General features: G+C 56.4%; 1 protein-coding gene across 2 annotated transcripts in view; it reads left to right on the top strand.

The window, feature by feature from the left end:
• Window positions 1-16,722, top strand: part of TTC7A (tetratricopeptide repeat domain 7A) — a 117,375-nt gene extending 100,653 nt beyond the window's left edge. For both annotated transcript variants that reach the window (XM_006216440.4, XM_072937771.1), the window contains exons 19-20: window positions 3,351-3,553; window positions 14,485-16,722. In XM_006216440.4, coding sequence (XP_006216502.1) covers window positions 3,351-3,553; window positions 14,485-14,706 — 425 coding nt within the window. In that variant the 3' untranslated portion in view covers window positions 14,707-16,722. The remainder of the gene's footprint in view (window positions 1-3,350; window positions 3,554-14,484) is intronic.
• Window positions 16,723-19,069: the final 2,347 nt, after the last annotated feature.

Raw genomic sequence — 19,069 nt, 5'->3', positions numbered from 1 at the left:
CAAGAGGCCATTGGTGTGGCCTGGGCCCTCCCTCACCTTGCTTCTCAACCCAGGAATGAGCCGATCAAGGACCTCCTCCCTGTAAAGAGGGCTCAGCGTTGGCAAGGTTGGCAGAAAGGATAGAGCCAGCTCTGGGTGCAGGGTTAGATCAGGATGCCTCAGAAAAAAATAATAAGAGAGACTGTTGCAAAGCTCCAGGGAACAGATGTTTTCCATTTGGAGCATGCTGAGAGAGAGCATGGAGGGGGCGGGTGGAGATGGAGGGAAGAAAGAGAAAAACCGAGAGAGACCAGAGAGGAGGTCGGGAGCAAGCAGAGCAAAAGACGAGAGAAGTGGGAAATCAGAAAGGAGGGAGAGGGAAGGAACTGGGGATCAGAAGGGGCCTCTGACACTGAGGGCCACAAAGCCCCTGTTTGCTGGAGTGAGGACTAGACCATGAGAATTCAAGGAAAATCCAGTAACAGTGATTGCTCCTCTAGCCCTGGCCAAGGGAGTCCGGGATGGGTGTGGGCACCTCGGGGCCCTGGCAGCCAGGGCTGGGAGGTGGAGGATCGGGCAGTGGGCGGGCACAGTGCCATGCCGCTCCTGCTGCAGCCCAGGCCAGCTGTCTGGGGAGCACCATGTTTGGTAAAACAACTGTTCAGGGACACTAAGGCTAGGAAGAAGGGGTGCATTGCAGCCCCCCCAGATGTGTGAGGCTGTGTGCAGGTTAGGGGCCCCATTCTGGAGGCTGGGCCTGCCAGGGGCTGTCTGCACGGTGGCCAGGAGACCTCAGGAGACCTCACTTCTCTGGCTCTGTTCTGTGTCATCTGGTTTCCTGCCTAACTGGTAATGAAGTCCATCGGAGCAAAGCAGCCCTACCTATTTTTCAGGCATGTTCTCTGGTGTGTGGCCAGGACAGGGCCCAGGGCCCTGAGGAAGGTGGGGGCTGGAGATCCCTGTAATTGAAATCTGTTGATGTGAAGGCACTCTGAGAAGTTCCCAAGGGAGGGACCAGGGACAGCCTCCAGAGATGGGGCTTGGGAGAGAGGGCAGCAAGTTGTAAACAGCTTAATGAGCTGTGCCAGGACCCGGTGGGCTGGTGGGCCAGGCCTGAGGCGGGCCTGCTGGGGCAAGGTCTAGGGGAGTGGACAGCCTTGCCTCTGAGCTGAGCTCCTGGCGATGGAGGAAGCAGCCACAGGGCTGGTGCAGGACAGGCCTCCCCACCCCCAACACACACCACACACTTCCTTCTTTCGGCTTCTGCCTTCTCCTCCAGGACCCTGAAAGTTCTGCCACCGTGGGGCCCAGCCCTTTGGGTCGGCACAACCTCCCTTCTCTCTGCAAGTCCAAGTGCCTCTATGCCTTCAGGCCCCAGCTCAAATGCCACTTCCCCCAGGAAGACTTCCCTGACCACACCGGCACAGCTGACCTGACCCCCACCTGGGTGCACGGAACACTCAGCGCTGGCACTTGTCATTCCACTGCCCTGGGTCCCTCCAGTGGTTTGATGGCTCAGCTGCTCCACTCCCCCACCTCTGATCTTTCTCCCTCTCCAGGGAGGGCCAGGCACACAGTACTCAGCAGCTGGACATGGTGCACTCAGGTATGAAGACCGCCTGCTGGGAGCCCCAGGTGGCAGCTCTAGAAAGGGGCATAACAGCAGAGCAGAGAGCTCAGGCTGAGACAGCCAAGCCCCTGACCCACCTTGCCTGCAAGGCCCTGGGTTCAGAGCCCACCCCTCCTGGCCTGGCCTTCCTGAACTTTCCGCCTTGGGAGTCTCCATTTCAGGCTGTCTCCAAGGACAAGAGCCTGTGTTTTCTCTCTTTCACCTTATCATGGGAGCCTGGCTCCTCTGTGTTCAATTAATTCTCTGATTCTCCCCAGTTCTCCTCTCCAGTAGAGAGTGCCCGTCTCAGAAAGCCGTCGGCAGTATTTTAGAATGTGGTGAGCTACTTTGCTTACACAGTGGACCTTAGGTAATGTCTGTGCCGAGTACCCCAGTGCTGTGTGCTACAGTCAAGGCCTTCCTGAGGTCTCCTCCCTGCTTCTTGATGGAACAAGATGGGGTGCCTGGGTTCGCCACCTCTTTCTGGGCGCTTCCTTTGGGAAGTCTGTTATCCACGCTCTACCCTAGACCTAATCTGAACTAGTGGAACCTCAGCTCTCGGCAAAGTCACCAGCCAGGCTCTGCTCACCCTTTGTGTCCCCTCCCACCTGTGTGGTACACCAGCCCCAGAAGGGGCAGCCAAGCTGAGGGCTGGGTGGGCTGCACGGCCCCTCGAGGAGCCGCGTTTCTGAAGGTGCCTACGGCAGGTGGGTACCTGCGCGGTGTGGGTTTGAATGTGTGTTTGTGTGGGCTGGCCCAGGGGTGGAGAAACTGCCACATTTTGTACTGATCTAGGGGAGGAAGGCAAACTGGTTGTGGGGCAAATCTTTCCTGCCTGTTGGAGGAAAGGCGTGTGCGTCCCCTATTCTCCTACATGCAGCAGACAGTCCAGGGTTTGGAGAGAGGCTAGGAGCTGCTGGGGAGCCCCTTCCACTGCGGGACTAGGATGAGGGCCTCCCTCTCTCAGCCTGGTGTGTTAGCCTGGGGTACATGAGGGTACCTGCTTCCCTCCCAGACACATGTGGAATAAATGAGAGAAGATGTTTCCGGTAAGTGCAGGCGGTTTTGTAGTTGTTACCAATACTCCTTGGTGTGAACCCTGCCCATTCGCAGGCACCCCCTAGGCCTCCTTCCTCCTCATCCCCCCACCTGTCCCTGGCAGCATCACCTGGCTCCCCTCTTCCTGATCACGCGGGTGGAGTTAGCTGTTTGGTCTGCTGCCCTTCCTGGAGAACCATGTCTGTGTCCAGTTCGCTGTCCCCAGACACATGGTGAACAAATGGAGTGACAGGACACTGGAAAAAGTCAGTCACCTGAGTAAATGCTTAGCCGCAGGAGGACCCCCCCACCCCACCCATGTCCCCACGGCCAGGCTCTGAGGTCAGACAGCCCAGTACAAACCTGGCTCCGTCACTTCCTCTCCCCGTGGCCTTAGGCGAGTTCCTTATCCTCTCTGTGCCAGTTTCCTCCTCTCTGAAGTGGGTGATAGAAGTGCTTGCTCTGTGGGGTTTTGTGAGTGTTGGCTGAGATGGTCTGTGTGGAGCACGTAGCAAAGGGCCTGACACAGAGCGAGCGCTCTGAAACTATCGCTTGGTTTCTCAGACCTCACCCCAGAGCAAGCCCATCCTGGGCTATGACTCAGTGGGATGGTTTCCATCACCCAAGACGAGTTCCTGAACTCTGGGGGCTGGCGGTTGTTCGCGGGAGGGGGCCACTGCCTCTGACTTCTCCCACCACCTCCCCTGCCTTTCTGGTCTTGCAGCCGAGCTGTTCATTGAGCAGCAACACCTCAAGGAAGCGGGCTTCTGCATCCAGGAGGCGGCAGGCCTCTTCCCCACCTCGCACTCGGTACTCTACATGCGGGGCCGGCTGGCCGAGATGAAGGGCAGCTTGGAGGAGGCCAAGCAGCTGTACAAGGAGGCGCTCACAGTGAACCCCGACGGCGTGCGCATCATGCACAGCCTGGTGAGTCAGCCCCGCACCCCCTCAAATGCCCTGCAGCCACTGTTCCTTGGTGTCTTGGGGGAGGTGGCTTCCTCCCTGCTCTACTATCTTTCTTATAGAGGCAGACCGTTCCCCTTCAGAGACTGTCTACGTTGATGAAAAAATCTAGGATTGGCTGACACCTTTTGCCGTGTTTCTGTAAGGCCGTCTAGCCCTAGAGGTTGTTTGGAAACGCTAGACAAATACCAAAATGCCTTTTCTGGGGAGGCCTCCAGGCCCTCTCTAGTCACTGGGCTGCCTCCCCCATTTCAGAGGAGCTCCATGCCTCATTGTGGGATTCAGGTGGTATCCTGGAACACGCTGTCATGTCAGGCCCAACTTGAGCACCCTTTGAGAATGGCTTCGAGGGTGCCAATAGGGGCTGGCAGCCCCTAATCCTAGGACGTGGAGCCCAGGACTTGGGTGCCCAGGGCTCAATGACTCTCCTGTGGGAAGGTTTGGAGGCTGGGGGCAGGATATTGGTGCTCTGGTCTTGGCTTTGCCATTCTCTTCCTGGGTGATCATGGGCAGGTCAGCCCCTTCTCAGAACCTCAGTTTTACTTCCCTGTGCAGTGGGCATTCTCTGGTCCAGGGAACACCTCTCTGACAGGTGATATAGTAGACCCAAGGTTTTTCTCTGCCTTCCTTAGCTGCTTTCAGAGAGGAGATACCAGGATAGGTGTAATGATCTGAAAGCGTACAGGCCTGCATTCGCACAGTGATTTCTGAGGTATCATTTAGGAGCCCACAGCGACACAGTCCTCTCCTGTTGCAGTCTAGTTTCCACATCAGATGTCCCACTGTGAGAGCTCTTTGAGGAGAACTGTCACGAGGGCATCACTGATGTCTGCCACATGGAGAACACAGAAGCATCCGGACAATGGCTCAGATGGCTGAAGGGTTGTCGTTGTCGAAAGGGGTCTGATTTGTTTAGGAGTAGAAGCTAAGAAGAGTTGGACGTCAACTCAGTATCAGGAAAAATGGTTTAACTCGTAGCATAGTCCAGGCACAAACTCAGGAATCACCTGGTGAGGATGTCGCCCGAAGAATGTAAATATCACGTGGGAGAGGAGCTCAACCAGGTCATCTTTACAAGGTCCCTGCTGACCCCGAAAGTCCTTAAAAACAGGCCAGAACAGAGATTCCCTTTTCAGCCCTTATTCCCACTGCCCAACTTCTTAAAGGATTTCTGGCTCAGGCCCACGTGAGCGAGTGGTCAGAGTCAGGGAGAGGAAGCCCGCTCAGTGGCATCACACCTCGGCCCAGGTTCCCCTCCGCGTGGCTCCTGTTGCCTTCCAGTCTGCTCAGCAAATGTTTGGTTTTTGCAAGCCTCATCCTCCTTCCTCCTGCATTTCAGACATTAGCTTCTCTGATAAATGCCTCCCGGGAGGTCACATCCAGAAACTTGATTAGGGAGCTGGTGACCTCCTGCATTTCAGACATTAGCTCCTCTGATCAATGCCTCCCGGGAGGTCACATCCAGAAACTTGATTAGGGAGCTGGTGAGGAGGATGTGGGCTCTGTCTTCAGGCCTGCAGCCAGGCAGACGGCAGTTTCCTGCCATGCTCGCGAACTTGAGCCTGCCGTCTCAGTGCCGAAAACTTGACCAAATCCAATAACGAGTACAATTTTGAAGCAGCAGTGTACCGTTTTTCATTTATGCTTATTGTTTGTAGGTATTTTCTTGAAATTGAAGCAGTTTCCAAGGGTGGGTTTCCATGGTAACTGAATAGCTGTCCAGAGTGGCTCCCTACAGCTGTTTCTGAAGTGGTCCCTCTTCTCTTCCCGGGGTGCCTTGCTGATTTGATGCAATTGGAGCAAGGACTGCCCACTGTTAAAGTGACAAGCAGCCAGAGGGGCCAGTCGGCTCCAACGTGGGCAGTCCAGCCCCTTCTCACCCTCTCTTCCTGCCAGCATCCCACACATATGCATAAAGAATAGCACATTGCAGGCCTGGGGAAGATTTTCTAAGCACTCTTTTCCCAAAGACAGGCAAACACTTTGGTGTGCTGATCTCCAGCGTTCCCTGATCTACGCGTCTTCCCTGTACTGGCCTTAGATTCAGGACATCTGGGACCTAACCCTGGCCCTGGAATTCACTTGGGTGATGTAGGAAAAGATATGCTTGACTTTCATGCTTCTGATGTCTCCATTTGTAAATGAATAATACTCTCTGTATTCCTCGACCAGCATTGTTCTAATCAAATGAGGTGATGCACGTGAAAGTGCTTCTAAAAGCCTGCAGTGCAATATCAGAGAAAGCAAAACACAGCACATGCGCTACCATGCCCCATGCTTTAGTCCCTCACCGGTGACAGGCATCACTAATCAGCACTTTTTCCCACCAAGCACAGATGGGACTTTAGGATCTTTTTCGCTGTGGTACTACGTGATGAGAGCTACTCTACCCATTGGTCTAAGCTTGCACTTCTGTAAGGGATTCATTGTAAAAATAGTAGAGAATCAGAGAGAGAGACATAGCAGTTGTCTCAGCTTTGTGAACTCCAGAGGTTGGTGCATCCTTGAAGAATTATCCAGAGCAAGGAATATGGAGGTGAACCGGTAACCCTCCCCACCTTGGAGTCATTGCCAAGGTAAGTTGCCAGGGAGGACATCCTGGTCTTACCACACCCTGTGGCCCTGTGAGGACATCAGCCTCTGATAGGTACGAGGAGAAGGGGACGCATGGCCACCCAAAGCCTGGGCTGGAAGAGCTCTAGGTCCCTCAGTGAGCCCTCTGATATGCTGGCTGAGTCCCGCTCTCTGAGGTCTGGGGAGAGGAGGGCAGAGCTAGACTCAGCTGGGTGGGTGCCACTTTCTGCCCTGCATTTCTCAGGGCGGGATGGTCAGATACCAGGAGGCTGGCCTTAGGGCCTCTCTGTGGCTGTGTACAGGAGATGGGACAGGAGATTTAGAGACCAGCTAGAGAAGAGCCTCTGGGAGGGAAGGCTGTTGCTTTCAGGACCCTGGTTCAGGCATCCAGGAACATGAACTTTGGCTCAGAAACATGTTTTCTGCTCTCCCTGCCCTGCTGCCCTCCTGGCCCTGGGTGTAGGGGGACATAGGTTCCAGCTCCACCCTGGGCTCAGCTCAGACTTTTCCATCCAGATCAGGCAGGAAAGAGACACCTCCTTAGCAGGGCTGTGCCAGCAAAGAGGCCCCACTGTGCACACAGCAGGGTCCCTCCAAGAGGATTCTGTGCTGTCAAGCTCTGGTCTCTCAGGCTGCCTCCTCCATCAGGCTCAGGGATGGCCAGGTGGCTTCAGGAGACTGCCAGGAGTGGAAAGAAAAAGGCATGTTCTCTGCCAATGGAAATGCCCAGTGAAAACCCAGGAGCAGGGCCTGATGGTCTCTGCCAGCTCAGTCTCCGGGTAGGTGGAAACCATACTTACTCAGCCTAGATGTTAAGAACTTAGTTTTCTGATAGAAGAATCTAGTTAAGAAGGGGAAACCTGAACTTTACCTGCCTGCCCCCGAGGAAACCTGAGAAAGGAAGCAGGGTCCTTCCCAAGATCAGCAGAGGAGTTGGCCCTCAGGTGACAGTGCTTTTCCGAGGCGGCTCCAGCAGCTTGGCTGAGAAGGGACCTCCAAGGGACCAGGTTTGCCTGGGGAAGGCAAGGAGCCCAGGATCGACTGATGGAGTCAAGTCACGGAGAGCCCTCCCAAGAAGGGGTTCCTTTGAGGTCACCTGACCTTGATGGTGGGAGGATCACACTAGCCCTGGCCATGACTGACTCACTCTCCCTGCTCTCTGCTGGGCTGAGTTGGGAGGGTGGGTGCTTTGGTGCAGCCTGTTTCACTGCAAGTGACAGCTTGAAAGCCTCAGCCAGGAGTAGGCAGGTGCGGCTACGTCCTTGCACCTGTGTCTGTGGGTGACGCCCCACCCTCCTCTCCCAAGAACAGATGCTGGGGGTAAAGTTTTCTGACCCCTCTCTGGCCAGGCTTCCCTGCTTCTCACTGGCCCCTGCCCCTGGTCTTGCTTTCTTCTTGAGACAGAACTCCGGGTTCCTACTGCCCCGTCTCCCCAGAATGCTTTCCTTCTCAGGCAGCAGTGGGGGTACTGCCTTGCGTGAGCTTAGGCTCCTGTGATGTGGTTCCCAGGGATGTGATTCCTAAAGCAGTCCTGGCCATGTGATCTGGCCTAGTCTCTCCAGATGCCCCTGGAAAGACAGTGTTTCTGTCATCCATTGCTCTCTGATGAGAGCTGGCGATGAACTATTCCCTTGTAATCTTTCCTTGCTTGCAGAGTAGCTGTTGCTAAGTGGGTTTGGGGATCAAAGGTATGGCCACCTGCAGATGGCTCCAGAGCCTCTTGCCTCCCTCTCTCCAGACTGGGGCATGCCACTCAAGTCCCCAGAGTCTTCCCACTACCCTCACTCTCCCTCCCCAGCTTGGACAGGGCTCTGCCCCATCCAGCCCTAAGGTTCTGGGTAGAGCCTTTTGCTCCAGGAATCCAACCAGAAGGCTCTGCTCTCTAAGGTCCAAGACGTGAACTCTGGCTGCACAGAGCTTCCCCCACCCTGCTTCCCTGACTGGCCCCATCCCCAGTCCTGGAGAGTGGGACAGACTGGAGAGGTGACTCACCTGAGACAGACAACCAGCCCTTGAGTTGTGGGGGCACTTGGAGATTACTTCCCTTCGCTGGTCAGTTTCTCTTTTATCAAATGGGGATAGTAATTCAGGCCTTTGTGACCTTAAGGGGTAATCTTAGGGCTCAGATGAGCTGGGAGTTGTGAAAAGATAAACCAACATTAGGTATTTTGGGTGTCCTTTGAGTAGCAGACGTGGTGGTGGGTAGCCTGAGCCCTACCTTTGACTGGGCAGCTTGACCTCACTGCTGTGGGGCGAGGGTCATGGGCCCAAATCTCCTTGTGCTGTTGGGTGGCCTATGGTGCCCGCACGGTGCTGAGAAAGCAGGAAGGGGGTGCTGGGCAGGGACTGGGGACCTCAGCTACCTTTGGGGTCGCCTTTGGCACTGGTTTGCTGGGAGGGTTTTTAAGCCCCCAGTGTCAGAGCTGGCTCGTGCCTGGAGGTTGGAGCACAGCCTTCGAGTCTGACTGACCTGGACTTGGGTCCTGCTGTGCCTGTACTCACTGTTTAACCCTGGCCACGTTCGTCAACCTCTCAGAGCCTCAGTGTCCTCGTCTGTAAACTAGGAATCGTGATGCCAAGCACCTAGGGCTCTGGTTAGAATGAGGTTTAAGAATTTTGTAAGCGAATGGCCCCGGGGCTGGGGTGACTTGGACATTGTTCATTTTGAAGTGGTTTTTTTGCACTTTGTTCTGGGGGGAGGTAGTTAGGTTTTCTTCTTTCTTTCTTTATGGAGGTACTGGGGATTAAACTCAGGACCTCATGCATGCTAACTAAGCATGCACTGTACCACTGAGCTATACCTTCCCCCCTACATTTTTCATTTTGAAGTGTGGCACCCAGGCTGGGTTCAGACACTCGTGGTTTGCAGAGGCAAGTGGAAGCTCAGAGCCAAGGCCCAGACCGCTCCATCCTCTCTGGGCCCACCTGCGACTCTGGCCTGGTGCCGAGGTACAGGACCTCAGCTCCAGCCGGCCTGTGGATGGGAGAAGAGCGTGCAGTGTGAGGCCATGCTGCCCCGAGCCGAGAGTGAGGGCAGCCAGCCCAGTGGGCTCGAGTCTCGGTTGAGGGGGATCTGAGACCCACTCTTGCCATCTCGTACGTGGGGTGAGACTCTGCAGCTAAAGGGGTGTGCTGGGCCCAGAGGCTGCTAGAGAGGAGGGACAGGGATGGCCAGGCCCTGGCAAGGCCCCGCATGGTCCTGCATTCTGGCCAGTAGTTGAGTTAGGCTGGTTCAGCCTTTGCTTCCTGACTTGAAGAGCATCTGAGATGTGAAACTCAGTGCCCGGCCTTCTGGATGTTCCCTGACACTGGATAGTACAGAGAACAGCCAGGTCTCTGGTTCCAGGACCTCCACCTGCTCCAGGCTGCTCCCCACTTGTTGACTTCCTGAGCTGGAGTGGGGGCTCAGAGGCAGCCTGAGCGAACGGGGGGTCTTGCGCTGTGCTGTGTAAATGTGTGAAGAAGCTGTGTCCACACACAGCCCCTCATCAGTGGGGTCTGTGCCTGCCCCACCACCTCTAGTCAGGGCAGAATATTGCTTGTTTGGCAGGAAAATTCAATAGGAATGTCTTGGTGTGGTGGTTACATGGTGAGTTCTCTCTTCTTGTCCATCCCTAGTCCTGCCTGAGGTCTGCATCCCCTGATGGGAAAGTGGAGGCTCACCGGGTTGGGGGGGGGGTTGCCCAAGCATCCCGTCAGCGTGGGCCTCACTGTCCAGAGGCCCCTCCCCAGCCCGCCTCACTCCCCGGCTGGCACAACCCCAGCACCTACCCTGAGCCCACATCCCAGGCTCATGAGGGTAGAGGTGGGTCCCCCTGCCTCTGACCCAGGATTCTAGGTGAACTTTAGGCTGGCAGTGGAGTCCTGAAATGCTAATGAAGTGGATAGGAAGCTGTCAGTGTCACAGGGTGAGCAGAGCCCCCAGATGGCCCAGAGCCTGAAACCCATGCTAGAAGGCTGGAGCAGGAAAGGCCCAGCTCCCTGCCTAGAGGTGGGGCTGGCAAGGGAGCCCCTCCAGGCTGTGACTCACCCTCTTACCCAGCCTGTGCTTGTCCCTGAGCCTGGCTGTGGGCCTCTGAAGACACACACCACCCCCAGCCGGCGGGTCCACTGGTGTTTTCCAGCACTCACCCGTGGAGGCCCCAGGAGGAGGAAGGCCGGCGTGAGTTCTTGCCACATGCGAAGCATAGCCACCCTGCTACCCCAGAAGACCCCCACCTAGGCTGGGCTCTGAGTCTGGGGGCTCTCAGCAGGAGCCTCTTCCTATGAGAGCTGAGGGGAGCTCTTGGGGGGAGCTGTGAGCCAGATATTGGGGGTGTCTGGAAGGAGCAGTCCCCACCCCCACAGGGAAATAGGACCAGCCTGTGGCCTTGGAGCTGCCCCAGCTCCAGGAGGGATGTGGCGATGTGTGGGCTAAGTTCTCATCCTGGAGAGATTCCTTATTCCCAGTCTGGTTGGACAGGTTGAGGCTGACACACCTGGGAGAATCCCTAGTGCGGGGAGAGAGCCTCAGTTTGGCGGCAATGTGGGCCTCGCTGCAGGGTGTGTCGGTGCCCTGGGTGGGTGAAGGGAGGCAGCCTTCCTTAGTGCAGCCTCAGAGGTGGCCCCTCAGTCCCCAAGCAGGAGGCTCCAGGGACCGGGAGGCGACAGCAGCCCCCTAGCTGATTCCCAGCTTCCCAGCTGGAAAGGCTGTTAGAGAATCCCAGGAATGCGCCTTGAGCGCAGAAAGAAAATTCCCAAAATAACTTCTATAAATACTTGAGGGGAGGGGTGGGGAGGGAGCTCTCAGCCTGGGCTGCAGCTGGCCTAGCACTGCAGGCTGCTTCCCAGGGCAGCCCTCCCCACTGAAGAAGAAAAAGCTAGGACCCTCCTGCTACCCCTCTCCTCAGGGGGACAGTGTCCAGCACAGATTTAGTGAGATGGTATGCAGTGGTAATTCAGAAAAAGGCAGGCAGGACCCTTCTGCCCCTTCATCCCCATCCTAGGCTGCAGCCCCTGACCCCACCTGTACTTCTGCAGAGAACCTGGGTTCCTAACCGGGAGGGGTTCCCCTCAGGGTCTCCATACAAACCAGAGACCAGACCCCAGCGAGTGTGAGGCCCCTCAGGCTGCCTGCCTTTGTGGCAGGTCACTCAGTACATGGAAACACCCCTGCTGTGCCTGATTGTGCATCTAGGAACCCCCTACCCTGCTATCCTGTGGGGACTAGTGAAGCAGGCAGGAGCTAGGGTCCCTCAGTCTAGGAGGAATGGGGCAGGGATGGCGTTGGAGAACCCTCAGTAATGAAGCACAATCTCAAGGTGCTGGTGTGGGCAGAAGGTGCAGTCCACCAGGGAAGGCTTCCTGGGGCAGCAGGGTACCAGGCAGGTGAGAGGGGGCCAGAGGCTCACTTCTCCCTGAGCTCCAGGAAGGGAGGGAACAGGGAGTGGATGATGTCGGGAATTTCTGGGGGCTTTCCCCATAGCCCCGCTCCTTCCTGAGCAGCTGTAGTCACCCCGGCCCCATTACAGCCGCCATGCTTCATAAGCAACTTGCACTTCGTTCTAATCCCCGTGGGACTGCACGGCTGTGGCGTCTCCCAGGTCAGGTGTCAGAAGCTGAGAGTCACTCAGTGGGTCTGGTCTCCTCTCTCTACATGGGTGCAGAGTAGGGAGGGGTCAGCATGGACTTTGAGATACAGGTTCTGTGTTCCCACCATCTCCTTGGGGCAGCTGGGGAGCCGCAGGCCAGGGGCAGAGCAGGTGAGACGGTGCATCTTCCTGGGGCGGGGCCCCACCCAGTTGTCAGGCAACAAACAGCTCCGAGTTGCTACCAAACATGAACTGGATGGGCTGGTGTCTCGGGCAGGTGGCAGCAGATCCTGTTACAGGCCCTGGGCCTCCAGGCCCCAGCCTGACCCCGGTGTCTCCTTTCAGGCTCTCAGGTCAGCACCCCAGGGTGGGGGGAACGTGATCCAACCCCACCCCAGCCCATACTCTTCCCCCAGAGGAAGCCTTGCCCTCCAGCGAAATCAGCTCTTCTGCCCACTTCTCCCCAACCCAGGACCCTCTGCTCATCCTGGGGTCGCCTCCACGTGCTGTCTGCCCACCATGCGTCCCGCTGCACAACTGCAAATTCATCCTTGCAGAATCCTCATGCTAACTTACAAGGAAGGGCTGTTCTATTCCCCAGTTTACAGATAAGGAACTAGCAGCTCAGAGAAAATAGGCCACTTTCTGGTGTCACGGCCCTGTCAGTGGCAGAGCTGGGATTCTAACCTGGGCCGGTCTTCCTCTCCCCACAACACGCAGAGGAGCCTGCCTCAAACCTACTAAACAGAGGAAGACGAAGACAGAGAGACAGACAGACAGAGACAGACAGACAGACACACACACACACACACACACACACACACAAAATCTGGCACACACACACACACACACACACAAAATCTGGCTCCTCCCCACACACCTCCGTATCTCTTGAGATAGGGATTTTCAAACTCATTGAAAAGAGTAGCCCTCTTTCCAAACAAGATCTCAGGTAGAAGCTCACTAGAGCCAAAGTGGTATGTAAAAGCCACTGCAGCCCCGCCCCCGCCCTGGGCGGCCTTCCCATCTGTCCTGTTGCTCCGCCATGGGCAGCACTAAGGGCCCAAACCTTCCATTTTTGGTGCTTAATTTTGGCGTCTGGCGGCTTGTTGTCTCGCCTTCTTACCCTCCTCCCTGCGGGCCCTGTTCCATCATGAATTGCTCAGGGTCCAGCTCCCAGGCCATGCGGGCAGAGCAACTTGGCCTGGAGCCCTGCTGGCCAGACTGGGCACTGACTGCCCTCTGGTCCTGAGCAGCCCTGAGTCAGCACTGCTCCCATCTGGCCAGAGCCAGGGACCCTGCCTGAGGCTCCACCCAGCCCCAGCTTCTCCTGTTCTCCCCATCCATCCCTGTGGTTCTCTGGAGACAGCTTCACCCTGGGATGAAGAGCTCCCCTTCCTTTCTTGATTCCTGGCCACCCGAGGGCCATCCAGCGCCTCCAGAGAAGGGGGGGGGGCCTTTCCTAGGGCTTCCTGAGTGCCATCTCTCCCTCTTGCCTAATTGGTCGTGTTCCAGGCCCTCAGAGGACTATGAAGTCAGGCGTATGCATCTTCCCTGGTGGGGTCTCCATAGCAACAAAAGGCCTAGCTCTGCGGAGTGCGGTGAGGAGGAAAATGTTCCAGCTAAAAATGTACACGGTCGTCAGTGGGTGGGCACCCAAGGCTCCAGGCACATAGACGGCAGCTCCCCACCCCAATCTTGGCCCCTGCCTGTCCAGGAAGTTGGTGATGTTCAGACTTTACCTCGTATCTTTGAGCAAGAGGATGGCCCCCTGTGCTGCCATCCTGTGCCACCTTTGAGGGCTGGAACACAGATGCAACAGTGCAAAGCAGCCTTTCTAGGACTGGAGGCCAAAAGGGGGTCCTCGCCTCTCCCTCTGATCACCACCCTGTCCCCCTGCCTCCCCACACCCTTCCCAGGGTGGGTGGATGAGGATGTAGAGAGGATAGAATGCCAGTTTCACTTCCCACCCTTTTTGTGACAATTCCTGTCACTTCCTCTGTCTCTCTGGTTGTTGGAGCCAAACATCAGGGCCAAGCTTCCTGGGCAGCCCTGACCCCTCCCAGGGGCCCCCCTTTCGCCCAGCATCCACCCCTGGTCCCTGGCCATCTCACTCTCCTCCTGCGATTCTGACCTGCCTGGCCAGGCTGCGGTGAGCTTTAGGTCCCAGGAAGCCCAGCCACTGATGCGGGCACCAGAGCTGTCCATCCAGCCCTCACAAGCTTGCGGTCCTCCCTCCGTTTGGAGAGTCCCAAGCCGGTAGCATCCGCTCTTCAGTCCCACTCGTCGCGGGGGAGGACAGTGCCACAGTGCAGCACAAGGCCATGGGGTGACAGGCCCGTCAACTTGAGCTCATGCATGCCAGACACCGTTCAGAGGCTTTGCACATACTGACTCACGTGAACTTAACCCTAGAGGTGGGCATGGCAGTCTTTGCCATTTGCAGCTGAGGAAAGTGAGGGCCAGAGACCGGTGACCTGCCCAGGTGTTAATGGAGCGACCCAAAGCCAGGTCTGCTGACTGGAAGGCTCATCCCTTGGGGCCAGAGCTCCCCCAGTGGGTGACCCAGGATGCTGGGCTAGAAGCAAGGCTGGGACGGACACAGGTGGGATTTGCATAGGTCAAGGGCACGGTCACTTGTTCCTTCCAAAGCTTGAGATGTAGGACCCTCTCTGGCCTGTTTCCCCAATGGCTAGGATGCCCCTGTCCCCAGACAACCCTCACTCACCCCACCCTGTGTTTGCTCCCCAGGGTCTGATGCTGAGTCGGCTGGGCCATAAGAGTCTGGCCCAGAAGGTGCTGCGGGACGCCGTGGAGAGGCAGAGCACCTGCCATGAGGCGTGGCAGGGCCTGGGCGAGGTGCTGCAGGCCGAGGGCCAGAGCGAGGCCGCTGTCGACTGTTTCCTCACTGCCCTCGAGCTGGAGGCCAGCAGCCCAGTGCTGCCCTTCTCCATCATCCCCAGAGAGCTCTAATCCTGCTCGTCAGTGGCTGGGAGGGAGGGAGGGAGCTGCCCAGCGTGGGTGGACAGGCAGGCAGCAAGTAGCGTGGGTCTGGGGAGGTGCAGGGCCTCAGGGAAATACATCTCTAGGGAACACTTCTACAGGCTGCAGCCCTAGTTCTCGCCTCCCCCACCCCGCCCCTGCTTCCCTCCAGGGCCAGCTGGGTCTAGGAGCTGCTCAGCTGGAGCTGGGTGGACCAGGTTTGCATCAAAAACAAATCCCTTGTTCCTTGGGACTCAGACAAGCATCATGGTATTTGTGAGCAAGGAAGTAGCTGGGAGGCCACGTGGCCTCCCCAGTGTATCTGTGCCTCATCTAAATGTGCAGTAAGGCTCTGAGCCCCTCTCGACCCCCACCCCTCCACCTAGAAGCCCCTGTACTGTACCTGTCACTCTCCCTCAACATCCCAGACCCTAGATTTCCTGGCTTTGCACAAGCTTTAGTCTAGAACCTCAGCTCTCTGCTCTCCCATGAACGGCCCTTGGGCAGGGCCAAGAGGGTTCTCCTGGGTTCCTGCCTCAGCCCCTCAGGAGACAGTCTGCCTGAACCCTAAGTAACTTAGAGTCATGGTGACTGGACTTGTTCCCCAAGAGCACTGGTGGGGGAGTCTCACAGCTGTTCTTCACCCCCTGCCCCAGGCCTCTGTCTTGGGGAGGCCCCGGGCCCTCGTCTCACACCTTACTCTCAGGTCAGGTCCAGGGCAGTCCTGGCTTGAAGAATCTGCTGGCAAGTGGGAAGAGAGGGTAGACCTCTGGGTCCTTTCCCAGGTTTGGGGCCACATGGCCTCCCAGCTAGCATTGCCCCTCTTTGTGTGTTGAGGCCAGTTGGGCCCCACTCTGGTCTTCCCCTCTGTTGCCAAGTGCCTTTGGGGCCTCTGGTGTCTGGCCAGGGGCACTGAGCTCAGCCCTAAGCTTTCAGTTCTGCCCACCCGCATCTCCCTGGAGACGTGCCCCACCCAGCAGCCTCCTGCGGCCCTAGGCCTTAGCCCCCAGGACTCAGGATCCAAGCATGGCTGCTGGACCAACCCAGCCTTTCTAATGCTTTGCATCAACACCTCATTCCTAGAAACCTTACTTTTCTGGGAAATGGGTACAATGCCGATCCCGCGGGGCGTTATCATGTGGAGATGGGCAGTCTGTAAGAGTGGCCTTCATACATCTCACCACCCACAGCCCGTTTTCACCTCAGGCTTTCTTAGGTTACACAAGCACCGACTACCACTCTGGCAATTGGCTTCCCCCTGTCTGGGGCCAAATGGGGACTGTGATTAGAGACCCAAGGAGGAGCGAAGCCTGGCCCCTCTGGTTGGGCAGGCCTTTGTGTACTGACAGCCTTCTCTGCAGGGGTGCTGGGGGGGTGTCTCCCCTGCTGGCTCCCCTAGCCTTGCTGCACGATGCTTTCAGAATTCTCCCGAGGAAGTCAGCCCCCACGGGCCTATCAGGGAAGTCCTTTATTATCTGCACTCTGGGTTTTAGTTTTAAAGCTCTATTTGGTACATCTCTCATTTGAAGGTGTGGGGAAAGGTCGGGCGAGGGCTGCCCTGGTTTGTCAGAGCCCCATTTGTTCCTCGGAGGGGAGGAGCCATTGGAGTCCCACCTGCTCCCAGCACTGGCTCAGCACTGCACAGCCCCAGTGCCTCCAGCGGGAGCCTGCACCTCCTGGCCTTCCCCTCCTGGCTGAGGGACATTGCAAGGACAGCAGCTCCTTCACCTCCTGGTTAAAGGATCCCTATATGTGTATGTGTGTGTATAAATATATATATAATAGAGATCTATTTTTTCTGGAATTCTATTAGAAAAAACTAAATAAGAAAAAGCAAGTGCTGTTGGTTTACCTTGGGATGGCCAAAGATGTTAGTAGTCAGTCCTTGGTAATAGGAAAAGGCAACAAATGCATTTTGATTTGAAATATTCCATAGAGGAAGCCTCTGAAGGTTTCTCACAGCTCGAAACAAAGGTCTTGAATAAAGAGACCCTTGAAGGGAAAGTAGGTTTGTGTGAAGCAGTGTGTTCATTTATCTAACAGTCACCCCTGGAACAAGCCTTGGCTGAGCCTTGGAGAGGAGGCAGTATTGCTGGAGGAGAGAGGCCTGAGAGGTGGTGAAGGCAGGGGTGGGGGTACACAGAGGGGAGGGGACACCCACTGGGGAGGTTGTGGTGAGGCTTTGGGTGATATGGCTCAAGCCTGGAGGTAGGTGGGAGGAGGCAGAGGGGTCCAGGCAGGGCCAGCTGAAGCGGGCCTCATTCTGGCCTGCCTCCTTCCCCTCAGGTGGGCCTTCAGAGCACTGCCGGAAGAGGCCGGGCCAGACCTGCCATCTGAACAGGAGAGCCCCTCCAAGGGCACTGCCAGTGGCGCATCTTCCCCCAGGGGGAAGATCACATCCAGATCAGCCACCGGCTCTGAGAAGTCCGTACCAACACTCCTAAGTTATGCCGCATAAGTATGCGTGACATACTGGACGTGTTAGAAGACGCGCTTCTTCACGTGCCCCAAGGCTGCACCCACCCACTTGGAAGACGTTTGTCCTGAAGGCTGGCCTGGACAGAGCTGCCCACTCAGCACCCTGGCCTTCTCCACCCCAACCCCCCAGCCCTAGTCTCGGTGACAATTCTGCTGTCCTCGTGAGGAAGGGCCCTTCTTGGGGCTGTTGGGTGCCCCGCTTCTCTTTCACAGTGATACCGTTTTTTAGAAAACACACAGTCTTTACTGATTTAACAATTAATATCAGATTACTGGTCACACACCCTCACGCCCAGCTCACGGCCCCCTGGTGTGAGAATTAAAGGTCCTTTAGGCTATAGTGGTGTCACTTGTCTGCCAGCCTGGGAGAAAGGTCTAGAAAAGCTCATCCTACAGGGAAGAGGACAGGGAATGTGAAGGGAGGGAGGCAGGGGAGGCCTTCTGTTCCTGAGGAGGGCTTTGCCGAGCTGAGCTGACCTCAGGTTGGTCAGATGTTGGAAAGTGAAGCAGTGGTGGAAACACAAGCGTTTCCTGACCTCCAGTTCCCCATCTGCAGATCCCTTATTCACACACAACACAAGCCCTCACTGGAGAGGGAGGGGGCCAGCTCCATGTCCAACGCATTGCACCAGAATGAGGGCTGGGGTTTGGGGATAAGACTCGGGGTTGCACTGTCACCCCCGTGGACCTCCAGCCCACGGCCCTTCTGTATTGATAGTGTTTATCTGCAGGCACAAGTATGAGTGGAATTTCAGCTGCCACCACCACCCAGACTCCTTTCTGGTACCAAAGTACTCATTGTTGCATTCACACCCCTCACCCAAGCACTCAGATGTCATCACCATGCAAGTATTTCTTGGCCTTGATTGGGATGCATCCAGCCGGACAAACCTCCCCCAGCCCGTGCCACCAGCTCTTAATGACAAACCCCAGTCAGCGAGCCTCACACACAAGGACCTGTGAGACCAGCCCACGTGGTGCTGACTCAAAGGATTCTAGAGGCTAGTGAGGTCCTAACACAAAACTATCCTGCTATCCGCTGCCAGAGATTCCTTTGACTCTTCACCAACCTCTTTTAGTTGCAAAAAGCAGAGACCCACTGGAGGTAACTCCAGGAAAGAGACAAGGGGAAGTTCCCTGGACCCCTAGGGCAGGAACTGGGGCCAAAGCAGTCGCCCATCGACTTTGCTGATGGAATGAGCACCCTGCCTGAGCTCAAAGGCCCAGCTCTATCACTGGCTGGCCCTGTGCCCTTGAGCAAGTCACTTAACCTCTCTGTGCCTGTCTCCTTGTCTGTCAAGTAAGAATAATCCTAGAATAGTACCCGCTTTGTGGATTGTAATGATTGCAAAAGACATGGAAAGAGCCTGGAACAGTGCCTGGCCCGTGGTAACCGCACAATAACAAGATACGTGTGTGATGATGTCTGTGCTCCACCTGCTCCATCCTCCTCTCCCTGCCAGCTGAATTTGCTCACTCAGAGAGGCTCCCATAGGACTACGTTCAGCCCACACACACCCTGATCTTCCACCTACAGTAGTGCCACAGCAACCTTCCTCTGCGCATCTTAGTTTAGAGTTTTGGATGAGAGGATCCCCTTGGTCACATTCATTTTTCCACAGGTCACTAAGCAGTCAGCTGTGACCAGAGGGCACAGGCCTCAGGACACAAAATACGGCTGCTTGAGCAGCTAGAGTTCTGGGTGAGCAGTAACCAGGCCCCTTCTGAGGCCCTGCTTCAGTCCATCATCCCCTCAAGTCTTGCCCTCCCGGGCAGTGGGTCCAAGGCAAGTCTCTCTTGAGGAACTCATGCTCCCTTGAGCACCTACCCCTTCCCCTATTATCGTCACCTTATGGTGCACTCATAGGGGCTCTGT

The sequence above is a fragment of the Vicugna pacos genome, chromosome 15 (assembly GCF_048564905.1).
Source record: "Vicugna pacos chromosome 15, VicPac4, whole genome shotgun sequence".
In the NCBI taxonomy this organism is placed as follows: Eukaryota; Metazoa; Chordata; class Mammalia; order Artiodactyla; family Camelidae; genus Vicugna; species Vicugna pacos.
The sequence above is the reverse complement of the archived record's forward strand: the minus strand, read 5'-3'. Positions and strand labels throughout refer to the sequence as shown.